Source organism: Sander vitreus, chromosome 23, assembly GCF_031162955.1.
Source record: "Sander vitreus isolate 19-12246 chromosome 23, sanVit1, whole genome shotgun sequence".
Classification (NCBI taxonomy): Eukaryota; Metazoa; Chordata; class Actinopteri; order Perciformes; family Percidae; genus Sander; species Sander vitreus.
Window position 1 is genome coordinate 10450321 of NC_135877.1, and position 17725 is coordinate 10468045.

Genomic DNA, 17725 nt, shown 5'->3' on the forward strand with positions numbered 1-17725 from the left:
AGCAGTACACACCAAGCTACGGGAGATGATAAATATGAGAGGCAGGGATATTAATGCCACGGTTATTATTTGTAGAGTCTGATGCTGATGTTTTAATTATGGTCATATGGCCATATTAATATAAAAGGGCTTTTTTTTCTCGTATGGTTTTCCTTATTTTGTAATTAATGAAAACACCTTACTGGTGTATTGTATGAAAGATATGTCCTGTTTCAATTTAAATACAGCTTTGATAATACATTTGAGAGATAATTGTGTCATGTAAATGTGTATTCGACACCCGATGTGACACAACATGGAGAATATTTGGACATATAGATGTCAGATACAGTTCACCTTAATCTTGCTTATTCTTGCATGCTCACACACTCTCTTAAACACACACACACACACACACTGACACAGGGGCCTCCTGATGACTGTCTTTTTTTCTTGCAATACTGTCATCTTTAAAGCGACGTGTCCATTAAGAGAAATGCTTTTCTGGAGCAAAAAGGGTTACTGACATCACCATTATCAAGGCCGGCATTACCACTTCTGTCACCACCATAAGCCATTCGCTATGCTGATTACCTCCTTTTAGCCTACTTACTCTGATTGATATGTACTGTGTGCAGGACTTGTAAGAGCATTCGCTCTCACTCAATTTTTACTAATTAAATCAATGGTGCGTGAATGTTAAGAATTTCTTCAAAATGCAAGAAAAATCAATTTCCAAGCCTTCGTTTTTTTCTTGATGGTTAATAAATGAATATGATTCGTCTTACCTCATCCCTCTGACCTGTGTGTCACGTCTCTCTGCAGAACGCCGTTCGCCACAACCTTAGTCTGCACAAGTGCTTTGTGCGTGTGGAGAACGTGAAGGGGGCGGTGTGGACCGTAGATGAGATGGAGTACCAGAAACGCAGGTCGCAGAAGATCACAGGGTACCAATTCTTTCACCTCTCCTTACATCTAGATCTAAAGGTCGATGACATCTAGGGGATCAGAGAGCCCAAATTCTGTCTTCTCTTCTTCTCAAATACACCTCTCTTTGTCTCCCTTTTTACGGCAATTTCTTACTGTCGCTTTAATTATACCCACTGTATAGGCTTCCTGCTATGCAGTTTGTTCTTTAGTTACTAATAGTTGATATATTTTCTGTTTAAATTGACAACATTATTATGTAAGTTACAGCATGAACTAATGTCTTTTTTGTTTGTCTGTTTCCTTCCGATGTAGAAGCCCATCACTTGTCAAGAACCTGCCCTCCAGTCTTGGCTATGGAAGTGCACTAAACGCCAGCTTACAGGTATGGACCAAAAGCCTCGGAGAACCTCTGACTCACCAGCTGCCTGTTTATTTGACTGACAGGCAGGACTACTGCCTGTCCGATTGTCCAATTGAGTGACTGAATGGTCACCGTGAACAATAGAGCGCCACATTATTACGCACACACATAAGAGCAGGCAAGTTTTTTTCCTAACTCAGGCTTCTGCCTCTTTCTCTGCTTGTGTGTTTCTGTATCTCTTCTCTCACACCTTCCTCTCTCTCATCTTTCTCCTTCTCCCTCTCTTTCCTGAACACCGTCAGTCTCAGAAGGCCACCCTGTGGTCGAAACAGGAAGCAACTCTCCCTCTTTCTTTTTGTTCTTTTTCCCTCCTTTCAGCTGTGGCAGCCACCCCAGATTGATAGTGGCATGTGCAAATGCAAGGGCATGTGCATTAATATTTATCTAAGCTGTCATAAATGATTTGGCTTCATAGTGTATGCCGGCGAGGTGCTCATGGCAAAAACTTTAAAAATGTAATCACTGTATATAACTTTAATGCACAGCAGGCGAAAGTGTCAGGAGTTTTTATTATTTTGATATAAGTTTTGGGCGACTTTCGTTTAATAGCCACACCGCACAAGGGCATATGAACGGCAGCTGGGGGGAGGTAGTTGTCAGCAAAGTGTCACAGGGGGAAAAATAGCCTGCAACAGAATAAAAAACTTTAGCATGAGACAACTGTGTTTTAATAATTACTATGTTAAATCTTATCATTCTCTCACCTGCCACATTTACCTCTTGTATTAAGCTTGCCCTCTCTCCTCCCATACACCTTACCTGCCTCCTTCCCGTTACACTCTTGAACACTTCTACCCGTTTTGACATGATTATGCCCTCATAAGCTTCCTCCATCTTCATTAACCCCTTAATGTAATACTCCTACCTTCCTTTAAACTATTATCCTCAATGTGTCTTTCTCCTTTTGCCTCTGTCCTGCAGGCTGCCCTGGCAGAGACCTCCCTGCCTATGCTGGGGACCCCCGGCCTCATGACCAGCGGCTCCACGATGGGAGGCAGCTGCCACGGCCTCCTCGGTGGAGACCCGTCCATCCTGACGGGCGGAAGTCCGCCCGGGCTGTTGGGAGCGAGTCCACCAGGACTTTTGGGTGGGAGTCCACCGGGACTGATGGGTGGCAGCCCCCCAGGTAGGCTGAGCGGCAGCCCCCCCACCCTGTTGCATTCCGCCCACGAGGGTCTCAACGGCTCACTCGACCATCTGGACACCAACGGACACGGCAGCCCCCGATACTCCCCACCAGTACACATGTGAGTTCCTACAGATTACACCTGCGACCTATACTGCATATATGTGTGTAGTACTGTATGCATTGCTGCTACACACAAGCATGAATGCATACTTACATGATAATTAGGGCTCATTATTTTTATTTTTTGAATATAATTTCTTGGTGTTAATTTGATTATAATACAAAAATTACAAAAGATTACAACTAAGTTGTCAAACGAAAATAAGAATGTTAACCAACAAAGTGAACCCATTAACCCAGAATCCCTTCTTGCTCACTCACTGCAGTATTTGAGAAATAATTGTATCATACACAGACTCACATAGACTCCCACATCTCACGTTTTTATGAGTACCTAGCCGAGAATGCAAGCACATGTTAAACCCCCCCACCTCCGCTCCTACACTGAATTCACTCGCTGTCCTTATGCCCTTTGTTAGTTTAATTGCCTGATATTTAACCCACAGTACCACTATGTTCTTCAGTATGCCACGACCCGAGGGCAAGGTTCAGTTTCCAGTATGTATTATATCATAAGCAGACTTCCCCCTCTGTCTCTGCTGTGGTAATTTCAATGGCACTTTGCTAATACCTGAGGTGAGCCTGACGTTTTGATAACAGTTAGTTCTAATTCTATAAATAGGCTCTATTACGCATTCATCTTTAATTACACCACTGTCTGCATTACAGGGGTTTGGCTTCTATATTTTAATGCAAGACTGTACCTATTCGTATTGAGCAAGTGTAACATTAATTACTTTTAAAAAAAATCTCTCCCTTTCTCATCTCTTTTTAATGGAGCTGAGAGAGAAAGAGTGTTTAAATTTTTTTATTTTTTGTTTTATCTCATATGAGTTTTAGGAATGTCTGAAACAACCTGAGCCAGTGATGTCACACGGGTCTGCGTGAGTGCTCACTGTGGTGAAAGTAGCATGCAGGGAAACACACACACTCTCATAAGGCACATTCTGAGACAAACAGAAATTACACGTTCATGATTCTCATCCACTGTCCATCAGAGCTCATGTTGCAAAGTCAGCCGACATTAGCTAACCACTTCTGTAATGGATAAAGGATGCACTCAGGCTCCGTGCCTCTCTTTGAGTGTATCTGTGAGAACAGAACACTGTTTGCTTAGCCCTACCAGACGTCTATACATTAATATATTCGGACGTGTTTACCCCTCTCTGAAATGGGATGTTAAGTGGAGCAAATCTGCCCAGCTCGAGACAGAATCCCTGTGTTACCACTCCCTCAGGTCATTTAATTTTTAGTAACCGGACAGCATTGACTTTCTCTTTCTTTCTTGCTTGCTTGCTTTCTCTTCTCTCTGGCTATGCCTCTTTGACACCAACAGTGAGTGGCTATGGAGGAGGAGATGCATCCATCCATCCCTCTCTGCCTCCCTCCCTGCCTCCATCACCGCCTGCCTTTACACAGCCACGACAGCCTCAAAATGGAAGAAATGTGTTTTCCATGACTGGCTTTTCCAGGATGTTGTTTAAATAATGGAGTGGCTTGTAGCACTAAACTAAATAGTACATCGCCTTAAAGGCCTTTCTCAAGAGAGGACTCCTCAGCACAACCAAGTCAGTCCAACAATTAGACAAACCACTCCTTCCCCTCAGCGTCTGAAGGTTAATGCTATCTGCTTAACCGCAAACCAGATCGCCCCAGGCCATGCTGAGTGTGTGCTTGTGTTTGCACTTGTGTGTATGCATGTGCAATGCACTCATGCACACCCTAAGGGCTATGCTTAAAGAAATAGTACTGTACGCCAGGAAAGACTCTGGCACTGTAAATTCAGGGTTTCCAATGTGAGAAAATTAACTTCACACAAGAAGAAAATGACCAGAGTAGAATATTTATTTCTAGAAACCAACGTCATGCTGTACTCAGATAAAAGCGGGAAAATAATCTATTTAATATCACTATATTTTGTCTTGCGCTGTCGCACCTAATTGTTTGGTAACCACCCCTCTTTGATGTTAGTTAATGAATCACAATGACATGTTATGAATGTCTTTGAATGCCCCCTCAGTCCTCACCCCTGCCTTCACCTGCCTTTCCTGCCCCACACCACCTCTCCTGTCCCCCAACCTACCATTAGGCCCGTGGACTAATGACCTTATTTGCATCCTTGACATACCTCCGCATGATTGCTGGTGCTAATCTCCAATTGATGGGAGAGCAGGCATCTCGAGAGAACACACATACACGCAGAACACCACATATTTATTTCACCGCAAAGTCCAGCGTTTACTCCTGAGTGACTCAATAATGGCAGCTAGCCATTAAGTACTAAATGGCTCATCCACATATTTTAATAAAGTGTCAGAAAGCTCAGGCCTGTGAATATGGTCCTGCATATTTTTCTTCAAAGCTCACACAAACAATTTATGAGCTGTATATCAAAATAACAGAGGAGAACATTGGTAAGCAATATATACATATTTAATGCATGGTGTATAATGCACTATATACTGCATGTAGTTGTAAGCAGATTAGTGTTATTAATGCATTTGTCATCTATAGTTTTTATTTCTCTTATGGGCTCCCATAAGCCAAGGCTGGTATGTAAACATATAATACATGAAAACAGTTGTAATAACATGACATTTTTATTCATAGAAACTGCAATTGTTAACAAATGCTGTACATGTAATAATTACTTATCACTTCCTTATAGTTGGTACAACTACGTTTATAATGTGTTATAAACCATTTATTCAATGTTTCTATACTGCTTATGAATGCAAAATAGAGGGACTTAAAGTAAAGTGTTACCATGTACATTAATCCTTAATCATTTTGGTGGTGGTTTCAATGTTAGGCTTAGGAAAATAGCAACGACAACTAGAAATTCAAACAAATGTTCATGATCATTTAGTCTATAAAATGCCATCAAATAGGTTTGTCCAAGTCCAAAACGGAAATATTAATATCAATAAAGGTAGCCAATACCCACATATGAAAAGCTGAAGACAGAGAATGTTTGGCATTTTTGCTTCATAAACCCTATCAAAGCTGTTGTTGATAAATTGTCTGCATGTGAAGTTTCCCAATGGTTTCAGCTCTAGTTAAATTGGATCTGAGACCTCCTAGCTTACCTTTAAGGACATGAAAGAATTAAAGTTAGTACGGTCTGATAATACTGCATTTTACAAAACAACAACAGAAATGAATTCACTTCTTAATAAAAAAAATAAAAATAAAAAAAATAAAAAAGAGTCTTTTCATTCAGTAGATTCAGCGGAGATGGTGTGTTTCTGTTTGCCTCCATGAATCTGAGGGGCAGAAACAGAACTATTCATCGCTCCACTTGCATCCTGCTAAGTCGGCCTCCTCTCTTCATCCCACCACATCAGCATTAATTTACAGTATTTGGCTCTGAATATTGAAGTCATCTGTACCTTTTCAAATTCCTTTCAAATTCAAAGCCCCCCACCCCCCCATCCATCCTCTCCACTGATGCAGGCAACCCAGGAGAGAGGCTATGAGACGCGTCCTAACATACCACCACTTGATAAGTCTCCCTCTCTCTCCCCTCCCTCCTCTTTCAAAGTCTAGGGGGATATTCTGATGCATCCGATGTGTCAGAAATAATTAGGTTTTGTCAGATTTATCATCGTGGCACAAACCCCTTTCCCAGACTAGGGCCCCAGATCATGTTATGCCTTGTTTGTGTGTGACAGCATTATTATTCTTTTTAGTCGCCCAACACTTTTCTTCTTCCGCCCACTCCTCTGTTGTTCTGAAGGCAGAGGCGTCCTGCTCACTGCTGCTGCTTCCTGCCCAGCGCTTATTGACAGTGGCTAAAGATATTCATCCATTTAGAGTTAAAAACATGTATCATGGTGTCCGAGCAAACTGCCGGGGCTGAAGTTGATTAATGGCAGAACCTAGCTGCCGGTTTTTCCTCTTGAGGAGCGACATGCACATCCCCTGCATATTAACGAGTGGCTACGCTTTCTATTAACTAGATAAAAAAGCCTCTCCTCTGCCTTTGCTCCAGGGGGCTCAGGGATGAGAAATTCTCCATTATTTATCATGTGGCCTGTCCCCCCCGCCCCCCACCCCCTTTTTCCTTTTTCATGTATTTCAACCTGGTGTCATCAGTAAACTTTTAAATGCCAAACATGTCTGGAACATCACAGCTTATCAGCCGTACAGGGGCCATGTTTTTCATGCAATTTTCATGCGCTTACTTACAGTAGACGTGAGGCATCATGTCGAATTAGCGTCTCGCAAACAACATGGTTGTTACCTTGACTAGATAATGCATGTAAGGGCTGTTATACGCCTGTTTTTTTGATACAGCAAAATATTTATCTGTGAGCTGAACACCACATTGTGTATTCCATGTGCTGAAGAGGGCATTAAAGACCAGATACCCTTTCTCTCTTTGCTCAATATTATTTTATAGTGGTAATAATTAGCATTTCTATATTTTCTTACTGTTTAATTTTGCAGGTCATTTAATAAAAATAATAATAATCCATCAGATTTATATAAGGCTTCTCTAGGTACAAAATCACCGCATTTCAAATGACGTGCGGGGGTCAAACAAGTGCTATTGGCTGCAGGAATTTGTCACAAAGCGTAACCAAATCTGACATTTATCGGCAATGTGATTGTGTCACAGGCCACCCATTCACGTGAAGGAGGAGCCACTTAACATGGATGACGACGACTGTCCGATGTCACTGGTGACGACAGCGAATCACAGTCCAGAGCTGGACGATGACCGGGAGCTAGAGGAAGGGAACTTATCGGAAGACCTGGAATGACTAGGATACAGTTTTTGGTCGACGTTTCCCTTCCCCCAGCCGCACTGTTTCTCTCACACAGACCTCCTGCAAAACCAGAAACCACTCCACAGTCCAAGCAACCACAGCTGACTCTCTCTTCTGTCTCTCTCACCACTGGGACTATTTATTGAGCATGCATCCAGAGGGAGACCGGTCCAAAGGAACTCTTCATTGCAGCCCTTTGGGATCCCCAAACATGACAGGCATGAGATGTCTGATTAAAAGAATTAACTCTTTGAGACCTATTTCATTAGAGATGGCGTGGCCACATACAGTACAAGGATGATGGACTCATGAATGGGGGAAGACATGAAACAAATGAGCAAATCGTGTTCCGTTGAAAGCTAGCGGCCTCATATACTGCCAAAAAGGAAGACGTTTTATGTTTGTGAATAATCCAAGCCCCAGTAGTTGTTAATGTCTAGAGACAATTGCTGGTTCAATTCAAGTTGTTGCTCTGTTATCATTTGCACAGGAGTAGTCTCAGAAATTTGTGTCACTGCCTGTATGTTGCTACTATTATGAAAACCAGTATATCATCATTAGCTTCTTTTTACCATCGTTTATTTCAAAATCTGATTTTAGACACCACCAACTGTATATGCCATTCCCTGAATCACACCAGTAACAGAACTGCGGTACCAAGACTATTGTTGCAGCTGTCCAGAAAAAAAAGAAAAAAAGTTGGCTTCCAGTCTATTATCTGTTTGTGATTGAAAGTAAAAAACAAAACAAAAAAAAACTGGAAATTAAGTTGGGAGGAAAATAATAGTTTGTATAAAGCACCATTTACAAAACAAATGCATTTCCGCATAATTGCTGTTCTCCTTACCTCCTCGTTCTAAAGCTTTGTCTACCTGCAAACAGTCACAGGCAACAGCTAGAAACCAAAGCCAACACTAGCAATGGCCAATAGCTTATAGACAGAAGCCACCAAACTCCTCTTGGTCCGTCTTCTGTGACTTTAAACTAGTACAAAGAGAAGCTTTTGTTCCGCAAACTACCTTCGACTAACCTCTGGGATTGTTTCATTTAGCCCTATACAAAGATGATCACGAGAAAGAGAGAGGGGGAAATACATGCTGATTTTGATGTGTAATTTGATAACTCATAGAAGTCCACTTTGGAGATTTTCTGCCAGACGTACTGTAGGTAGAAAGGTGATGTGATATTTGAACTGCAGGCATTTTGTGCTGGTGATTTGACTGGTAGAGAGCAACTAACTGTAAAAGTGGATCATGACCAAAACAAAACATTTGTGTATTCAATGGAAGTGCAGAAGCATTGTGTTGTTTTGCATATATTTTTACTTTTTGTTATGCATTACACATCAGACGTCATTGTTTTGTTTTATTTTCATGATTTTTTTCTAACCTGGTGAATATGTAATGTTCTAAGTGGGACTGTCAAAATAATGTCACGTCTTATTTCCGTGGCGGTTTTGTTCCGAGCCGCGTCGAAACCGAAACTGAAAACATCGCTAACCAAACATGAAAAATATCTAGTGAAGCCAAAAAAGTCATAATTTCAAGTTGATATGAAATGGCTTGGTTACCATGTAAAAGCAAATAATAATAGCCATTTCAGAAGAGGATATCTAAGGTGAAAGTTAACCTTTTCTAGGTGATATTTGCTTTAACGTCATCGAATACTCATTGTGTGGTTCATAGCTTCTAATTTATATATAGATACAACTGGTGTTAGCACTGATGTACTCTGTATAGGTAACCAGCTTTTTATAACACACTTGGTATTTAACCAGACTAAAGAGAAGTAGTTATTGTGGAGACTACGGCCCATCATTTCCTTCACAGCTAATGTCATCTAGAAAAGTGTTGTTGCTTTAAAGGTCATTTCTGTTTTCAGTAAACCAAAGTTACACAAAATTCTGCCTCCTCTTGTATGGGATAAAGAAATGCTAAAACAACCACACACACACACACACACACACACACACACACCCTGTCAGAGACTAGCATACCTGCGCACGAACAGACACACACACAGACCCCGAGCTTTTGGTCTGCCAACCTTCTTGTTTTTCGGTTTAGCTCTCCAGCTGCAGAAAATGTATGCTGTCAAAGAACCGACGAGTTGCTTTGTATTGTGCTGTAACGACCAAAATGGAAACACTGTGCATATGTTGTTTTCAAGTGTGGTGCCAAGCCAAGGAATTGGCTGTAAGAGCTTAAAACACAGACACGTGCAGTACTGTACAAACACGCAGCATGTGAAGTACACACACACACACACACACACACACACACCCATGCCAGTTCCACGTCAAGAGGGTACTGGGCCCAGGAACAAAGCTTATCCCTTCAATACTTAGCTGGAGTCAGCAAAACGACTTGAAGACGACGTTCTTAATAATCTTATCACACCAAATAAAAAGGACACTGCGTCTTTCTAAAAAAAAAAAGAAAAAAAAGGGTTCTCCCACTCACCCAAAAAGGCTTTCTAAAAGCTTCTACCTCTGCACAAGAAATTCAGAACAATTATGACAGATTGCACGAGTTATTAGAATGCCACAAGAGCTGTTAACACTTTACTGCGCTTGTCTCATAGGACGTGGCTCAAACCAACGTTTACATTCCCTGCGTCAAGATATGGAAGATTTGCATTGTAATAGGTTGTCCTCAAACATTTGTAGAATGATAATGTATAGATTACCTGTAAGGGAATATTGTGTTTTAAAAATGCATGTCTAAAAATCATTTGGTGGACTGGAAACAAGAACCAATAAAAAGAATATAATAAAACTCATCGGGACGATGGCCTAAATGTACGTACAATGCATAGGAGTGCGTTACCTCAGATATACTGTTTTGGGAGGGATAAAACCTGTCAGCCACAGAATGCATATTACCTGTAGATTTGCATGGGTTTTGTATAAATTAATTAAAAAAAAAAAATGTCTAAAATAGTTGCTTGCACATAATACCAGAAAGACCTCCAGAACTGCGATCTGCTCCTCCACTAGATTTTAGGATTGTCTGGATTTTCTGGGTTGATTTTGTCTGTATTTTGATAACTGTGCATACTTATGTAAAAAAATGTTGGTGGACCCATAAATTTACCAGACTTTTTTCTAAGAGGAAAAAAAATCTCAGTGTTTCTTTTCTGACTTACCTGAATTTTTACTGTTTCTCTCTCATTGCTCGCTAAGAATAGCAAACCTGCTTTTTCTGCATCTGCTTTGCGTAGCTGTAAGGCTTAACCTAATGTGTGTATTTATTGCTTGTACCTCTGTGCATACTTTATGAAGCATTATGTCTGGCAGTTGAGTCATGTATCCTTTCTACTGCTATCCTTCTCTAATAATTGGGAATATGATCCCCCTATGTATACAGTAAATTGGGACTGTAGCAAACATATGTTTATGTAATTGGTGAAAACTTTTCTTTGTTTTCATTTCCTTTTGATCGAGATTCAACTACTTTTTTTGATACTTTTCATTACTGTGTACTGTGTCCATACGTTAAAGGTTCTCTGACATTAGAAGGTCATGGTTGAGAATTGTAACAGACGTTATTATTTTCTGTATTCATGGCATTTCACTGCTGAATAAAATAAAGGACCAAAACTTGGAAATTTGAAAAGCAACTGTCTACGTCCAGCATCAGAGAGTCCATTTTTTCCCTCCACTGTTACACATATATCTTTAATTCTACAAAGACACAGCTATGAAAATTGAGCAGACTTTTAACGTTTCAGGAGCTGCTTCTTCAGAGATGTGAAGGAAGGGCTTGGAAAAAAAGAAAACAATTAAAGTTTAATGTATATGTTACAAGGCTTTGTTCCAGCTTCCAGCACCTAGAGTCTTGTTTAGACGAGCGGGACAAGGCACTGCATTGCCCACCCCTCTGGACCTGTAATGGGTTTAGCCTTTGTATGATTCAAGCCTACTGCTTTCATGTACCACAAACTTGTCCCAGTACTGCTGTGTACCTTTGAAAGGCTTTTGTAAGAAGTGACTTACCCAACTATAGGCTCCATTTCTTGGCAACATACTGAAAAAGTGGTTTTGGCACAAACCACATTGTTAAGTCTATCTGAAAAAAATATCTGCCTTATTACCATCGAGGTTCTGCATCATGTAGAGAAAACAAAGATGTGAAATTTCATCCATTTTCCATCCATCTCCAAGACAGCAGTTTCCTCCTGACACTTCAAAAGAAAAAGATAAAACACGCCTTTTAGCCTTTCGATTGATGGATGTTGACTGATAAAACTCTATGACAGGCCGTGTGGCTAAATCAACTCCAGCAGGCCTATCACACCTTGTCGGTCATGGAGCAGCCACACACTGACACCCTCATTGAGATTCAGACTGAATCTACCATGACCAATAGGTTGCCCATTAGCTCGTCTGTATGCCGAGAGCCTTCTACACGTTCCAAAGGGTGCTCTGGGACATCGTGGGGCCCTTTGAATCATGTCCGCTGGTCATTTAATCGTAACGCTGATGCATGTTCTTTTTCCTTACCATATGATGTCCCATGAGAGGTCAGAACAACAGCGTTTTTCATAAAGGCGCACAGACATATTTCCCCCCCCCCCCAAATGACAGTCCCAGGCATCAGCCATGGCAGGCTCCTGTTATCTCCTCAGCAATGGCGTTCCAGAGCATTAGCTAGCTCGCAAGGCACTCGTCTTCTGTGCTATTTATGCACTTGGAAGTGTTTGTGAATTCAAGTGAGGGATCGCATACGGAGTACAACAAGGGCCGCTGTGTACTACACAACATCAGAGAGAGCTCCGGCATTAAAGTGTAAGAGTGCCTGCTATAGACCCTTCTTTCAAAGGCCATGAAATAATAATGGGTTGTGGTTAGAGAGGTATCCGTGAGTCACACTGGCTGCTTTTCATAAAGTGGAGTTATTTACAGTATGATGAATAAAAGAAAGGGTAGCTGGTGGTGCAAGCTTTTTCCACATGAATGGTGGGGAGAAAAGAAGTCCCTTTAATATACAGTGGCAGAGTGTATACTAGCGGAGTGGTTGGGAAACAGAGAATGCACTGAAATTTGAGTTAATCTTTTGAAAAAGTGAGTGTATTGGAAGCTTTAATGCAATAGTTCAACATTTTTGGAAATAAGCTAATTCACTTTGAGACTAAGGTGAGAAGATTGATACTGTTATGTTTGTACTGTAAATATGACGCTACAGCCAGTTAACTTAGCTTACTGGTACCTAGTTAGCTAGTACCTAGCTGACTGGAAAAAGCTAGCTAAGATGGTGCTGCTAATAGGCAGATTTTGTCACCTTTGGATGGAGCCAGGCTAGCTGTTTTCCCCTGTTTCCAGTCGTAATGCAAAGCTAAGCTAATTGGCTGCTGGTTGTAGCTTGAGTGTGGTATCAATCTTCTCGTCCAACTCTCGGGATAAAGCGCATGAGCATGTTTCGTGCAAACTATTCTTTGAACTCGCTGACATAATAGATCTCAGTATATCTCAGTACAATGTCTTACATCCTGCCCTTCTGAATTAGATCCTGGCATCATTCATTTCATCTCCAACACTGACCAATTAGGTCAATTTATGAACCGTCCCCTTGTGGGATTGGGTGGTAAATATCTCCAGTCTCGCAGTTTATTGATTAAGAGTGCAGACTCTCTCGCTCTCTCTTTTTGTCTTTTTCTTCCTCTCCCCACCCCTTCTGACCTGACGATGCGTGTCGGCTCCATAGAAGACCCTCGCCCCCAGGCTGCAAAATTGCCTGCTAAATAGTCCGAGGCAATGGCAACGCTAATTGAGATCATCATTATTATAATTGCGAGCCCTGAAAAGCGCGTCTTAAATAATTTGCATTGCTCTCAAGTTGATATTGGACGCAGTGCAAAAATAATTGCATAGCTCGGAGGCATGATGCTTGATTCGGTGGTGGGCGAGGGGACTCTTGCGCCCGCTCCCTGCCCCACCCGGCTTCCAGTAACCGCCCAGCCGGTGCCGAGTTGGGTGCCACGAGGCGTTGGTTTCCATGTCAGATGCCTTCAGACGAGTCACGTGTTTGTCGCAACAGTAACGGTGGAGTTTTTGGTACTTTTTTAGCCAGGTTATGATTTGGCCCACTTTTATGTAAAAAATCTTCCTCGTTGAGACCTCACAGTCAGCAAATTTCCCCTCAATGTCCCCAAGACTTTCAAACAAGAACAAAAATTCCCATGAGATCAGACTTCTTTAATGCTTGTCCCAGTGTTGTTTTCCACTGGTCACTGTGTTTTAATGTAAACTGAATCCACACGTCTGATTTTCCACTCTGTCGAAAGGAGCTGCTGAGATAGACAAAAAAACTGTGTGACCCCGATACATAAAACTTCACTCATCATTACATCAGAGAGACCTGACGTAAAGGTACTTTTCACTTTGTGTAGATGTGATGTGCAGGCACCGGTGTAATGTATGCAAGAGAAATGCCTATGTCTCCAACTGAAACAAGGGATTAACCCAACAAAATGGTGAGAAACTGCTGATATTCATGAATTCTTGCCTGTGGCTTTATCTACCACACACACACACACACACACACACACACACGTGTACACACACACACACGTGTACACACACACACACATGCACACACACGCACACACACGCACACACATGCACCCCTGTCTCTCTCTCACACACACACACACACACACACACACACACACACACACACACACATACACACATATGCACACACATACACACACAAGCACAGAGAGACTAATGAATATGATATGGAAACATGATATAGCTCATTGTTTGTTTGCTTCATGCTTTAACGACAACAACAACAACCCTCCCAGGCTGCTTTTGCCTGTGAAAATGAGCACATCAAACAATAAATGAAGGTGTTCATTCAGATTAACTAAATCCTCTTAGAAACAACACACAACACACTTGCGATAAAGGCAAATACACTTTGCCTTTATCGCCTGTGTTTTCCCTCTTTTTCACACATCATATCATCATATCCTACTTCCTTCCCTTACACATTAGTTGTGATAAATCAAGCTGTTTGAGGTTGGTCGCGTGCAGGTGGCTGGAGAGGTTATGCTGAAAAGAACAAAATCCCAACTATCATCTTTAATCCATGGTAATCACCTCTGGCCTTAATCACAAATTCATAATGGAATTTATAATGGAATGATTTCAATTACCTACCACCACCGGCACCACAGAGTTCTGCAATTAAATTAGGACAATGCAATTGTATGTCTTTGTCTCAAATCTCAATATGTTTGTGTTTAAGGAGTCTGGCCTTTTTTCTTGTTTATGGAACTTCTGATCGAGAAGTTTGGTCGTGTGGAAAAGAAAGACTATTCTTTTTCTTTTAAAGGAGAGGAAAACCTTGGGAGTTGATCATTTGGGGGTTGGGGGGGTAGTAAGGGAAAAAAAAAAGAAATATCTAGCATTAGTGAGGAATGGTGGGTTAAATCACTTACTGAAGATTTTTAATGACATTTCAGTGTTCTCGTATAATTACTCTTCATGCGAGATGGGCCGTAATGCTGTTGGACAGTCGCGGTTCAGGCTCGCTAGCTCGCTTCATTAGCGTGTCATTCCTATTTCACATCAGAGGCTTTAATTGTAATGCTGAATATGCACAGCTCTCCACAGAAGCCTAATCAAAGTGGATCCACTTGTATTATTAATATCAGAAATCAGCCCGCTTGCTATTTTTTTATAAATAAAAGAATACAGACGCATAAATCAGCTGTCATTTATTAGCATGGCCCTGGCATATCTGCCAGACATGCAAGAAGAGCAACCCCACCCTATCTCCGTTCCTGCCTGCATCACTCATCAAGATTTAAAAAGAATAAAAGACAAGAGAGGGAAAAAAAGAAGAAGAAAAAATGCATTAAATATACATACTAATTCCGCCATGAAGTAATCAGATTACAAAGCAGGTGACACCGGCCGCAAAAAAAAAAAAATTGGACGGCTGGCAATAACGAGGGGATGGAGAGGTTCACAGGGAGAAGGATGGATGGACAAATACAAAGGAGAGGTGGAGAGAGGAAAGAAAGGATGGGAGGATTAAGGATTTACATTCAAAAGCAAATACCACAAGAGAAAGAGACTACAGTGCATCAGAAAAAGTGTCTTTGAGTAGGGCTGGATGAAGACTGCACAGGTTGTGCTGACCAACTATAAAAAACCAGCTGTGTTTTGAAATCCTGTGTCAGTGAGAGTCAAAGTGCTGCGAACCGCTAATCCACATCAGTGGAGAGCTTTGGTGCTGATGCAGATGGTACACACACAGAACTGCAGCTGAATACCTGCTCTGTCTCTGAAAAGAGATACTGAAGCTTTGGGAAATTAACCTTCACTTTTGTAGAGGAAAAGGGGGATTTCTTGGCAGAATGCAGTGTTGTGCAATGGGTTGGAAGCATATTTGTTTTTTTTTTGCATAAAGATGGATTGTGATGGTGTTAATTCATAGATCGGAGATTATCAGGGCAAAGAAGAGACTTTGTCATCTTTTCTTTTCACCTTGGAAGGGCGAGGAAAAGAGGTTCCGGTACGGTAATGTGAATAAATCTTTGGTGGAAGAAGTAGTTCAGATCCAGTACAAGTACAGTACAATACTTTTATACAGTACATAGATTAGTTCCAAACCTTGGGGTCAGGACCCCTTCAGTGGGTCGCAAGATAGTAAATCGGAGGGGTCGTGATGAATAACGGGAGGAAAAGAAGAAAAAAAGAGAAAACATGTTATGTTATAAAAAAGTACCTTAAAATTGTACTTTAGTACAGCACTCGAGTAAGGTACTTAGATACTTTCCATCACTGGAAGAAGTGTACTTTCTGTTATTTAGCCTGTCATTGTACAGCCATTAAAAGTGACTTCGTACAGGGTTTATACATGTTGACAGGACAGTTGTGAGGTCAAAAAGACAAAACCATCATGAACAAAATCCATATGTTTGTGAAAATATACATTCCGCTTTAAAATAATCTGTTTACATTATGTTCTAAAAATGCTTTCTTTTGCCAGTTAAAGTTAGAAGCCGACAACAACAGTGCGTGCCACGAGACAACACTGTCACATTTGATATCAGGATACAAGAAAAGTTATGACAGCTGCAGGTGGATGAGACGGACGTGAATTATTAATTAGACATTAACGGAGAGACAGACATTAATTAGGCATTAATGTGGAGACTCCTCGTACTCACATCCTTCCACTCCATGCCTATCTACAGCTCGGCCCTCACCCCTCCACCCACGGCATGTTCTCTGTGTGTATAGAGACAGATGTGAACTACGCTGATATTTAGACTGTAGGTTGAGATTTAACATTTTTTAATTTTGTTCTAGCAAGGTGCATTTTGGGATGATTCCATTTGCTTCCTGTAAAACGAAATCAAACACCACTACTTCAAACACTCAAAGCTAGCAAAGTTCTTCATTCACCAGACACACATTCCAACGCTGCTGCTTGTCGTTCTGTTTTGTTCTGACACTTTCCTTCCTGACACTAATCTGTGTTCTAGAGTTGGCTGCGTGCTGAGGCAACGCCGGGGCGAAAAAAAAAGTGTCTCGCTGTACGGGTGCCACATATGCAAACAGGCCACTGTCGTTACCAAACAACAATTCAGAGTCAACATGTAAGAGGGGAATTCGCCACGGCTTTGAGAGGTTTGTGTCTGTGTAAACTGCACTTTCACTGGCTGATGAAAATGCTATGCAAACAGAGACAAACACAAAGGGAAGAAAAGTAGTGTATGGAGAAACTAAATTACTTTCCAGAGTACTGTACATGCTATAAACCTGGGAGGAGAGGCGGGGAAATGATAGTGGCAGTGGGAGGCAGTGTTCAAGTACAGGTCAGCTCCATTACCTGGGTCCAGCATGTCTCTCTCACATCCTGAACATACATATATAACCCCAGCTTGATGATATTCTATCCCAATCTCGCTAGTTTCCATTCCAAACCTCTTTGATCTGTGATTTGCATTTTAGCGCCCACGGGGTAAAAGTTATTTGGATGAGATTTTTTTTTTTTTTTTTTTTCCTCTCCCTCATTGCCTCCTTTTCTGCATCTTCTCACTCACCCATTCTCCACATACCTGGGGCTTGTAAACTCATACCTCCCTCCCCCCTTCCCCTTTCCTCCCTGACTCCCTCTTTCCCCAGCTCCCTCCATCACTCCTTCCCCCACTGCCGTGGCTCTCAGGATCTCCTTTTAATATCAGCTATGCCCCAGAACGAAACAAACAAATTAGCTGACGGGAGGAGCGAGTTTCAATCTCGGATCCTCACCTGTATGTGATCCGTGGGGTGAGCCAGAATAAGCCTCCCAAACTGCAAACAGCATGGCTACAGGCAAATGGGATGATGTGCTTGGCACTAGTGGA

General features: G+C 41.6%; 1 protein-coding gene across 5 annotated transcripts in view; it reads left to right on the plus strand.

Moving 5' to 3' along the window:
- foxp2 (forkhead box P2) overlaps positions 1 to 7668 on the plus strand; it is a 100282-nt gene extending 92614 nt beyond the window's left edge. For 2 of the 5 annotated variants that reach the window (XM_078242631.1, XM_078242632.1), the window contains 4 exons: positions 805 to 926; positions 1222 to 1291; positions 2252 to 2577; positions 3916 to 7178. In XM_078242631.1, coding sequence (XP_078098757.1) covers positions 805 to 926; positions 1222 to 1291; positions 2252 to 2577; positions 3916 to 4063 — 666 coding nt within the window. In that variant the 3' untranslated portion in view covers positions 4064 to 7178. Of the gene's footprint in view, positions 1 to 804; positions 927 to 1221; positions 1292 to 2251; positions 2578 to 3915; positions 7180 to 7203 lie in introns of those variants that run through there. The other 3 variants (XM_078242635.1, XM_078242633.1, XM_078242634.1) reach the window with 2 other exon arrangements.
- Positions 7669 to 17725: the final 10057 nt, after the last annotated feature.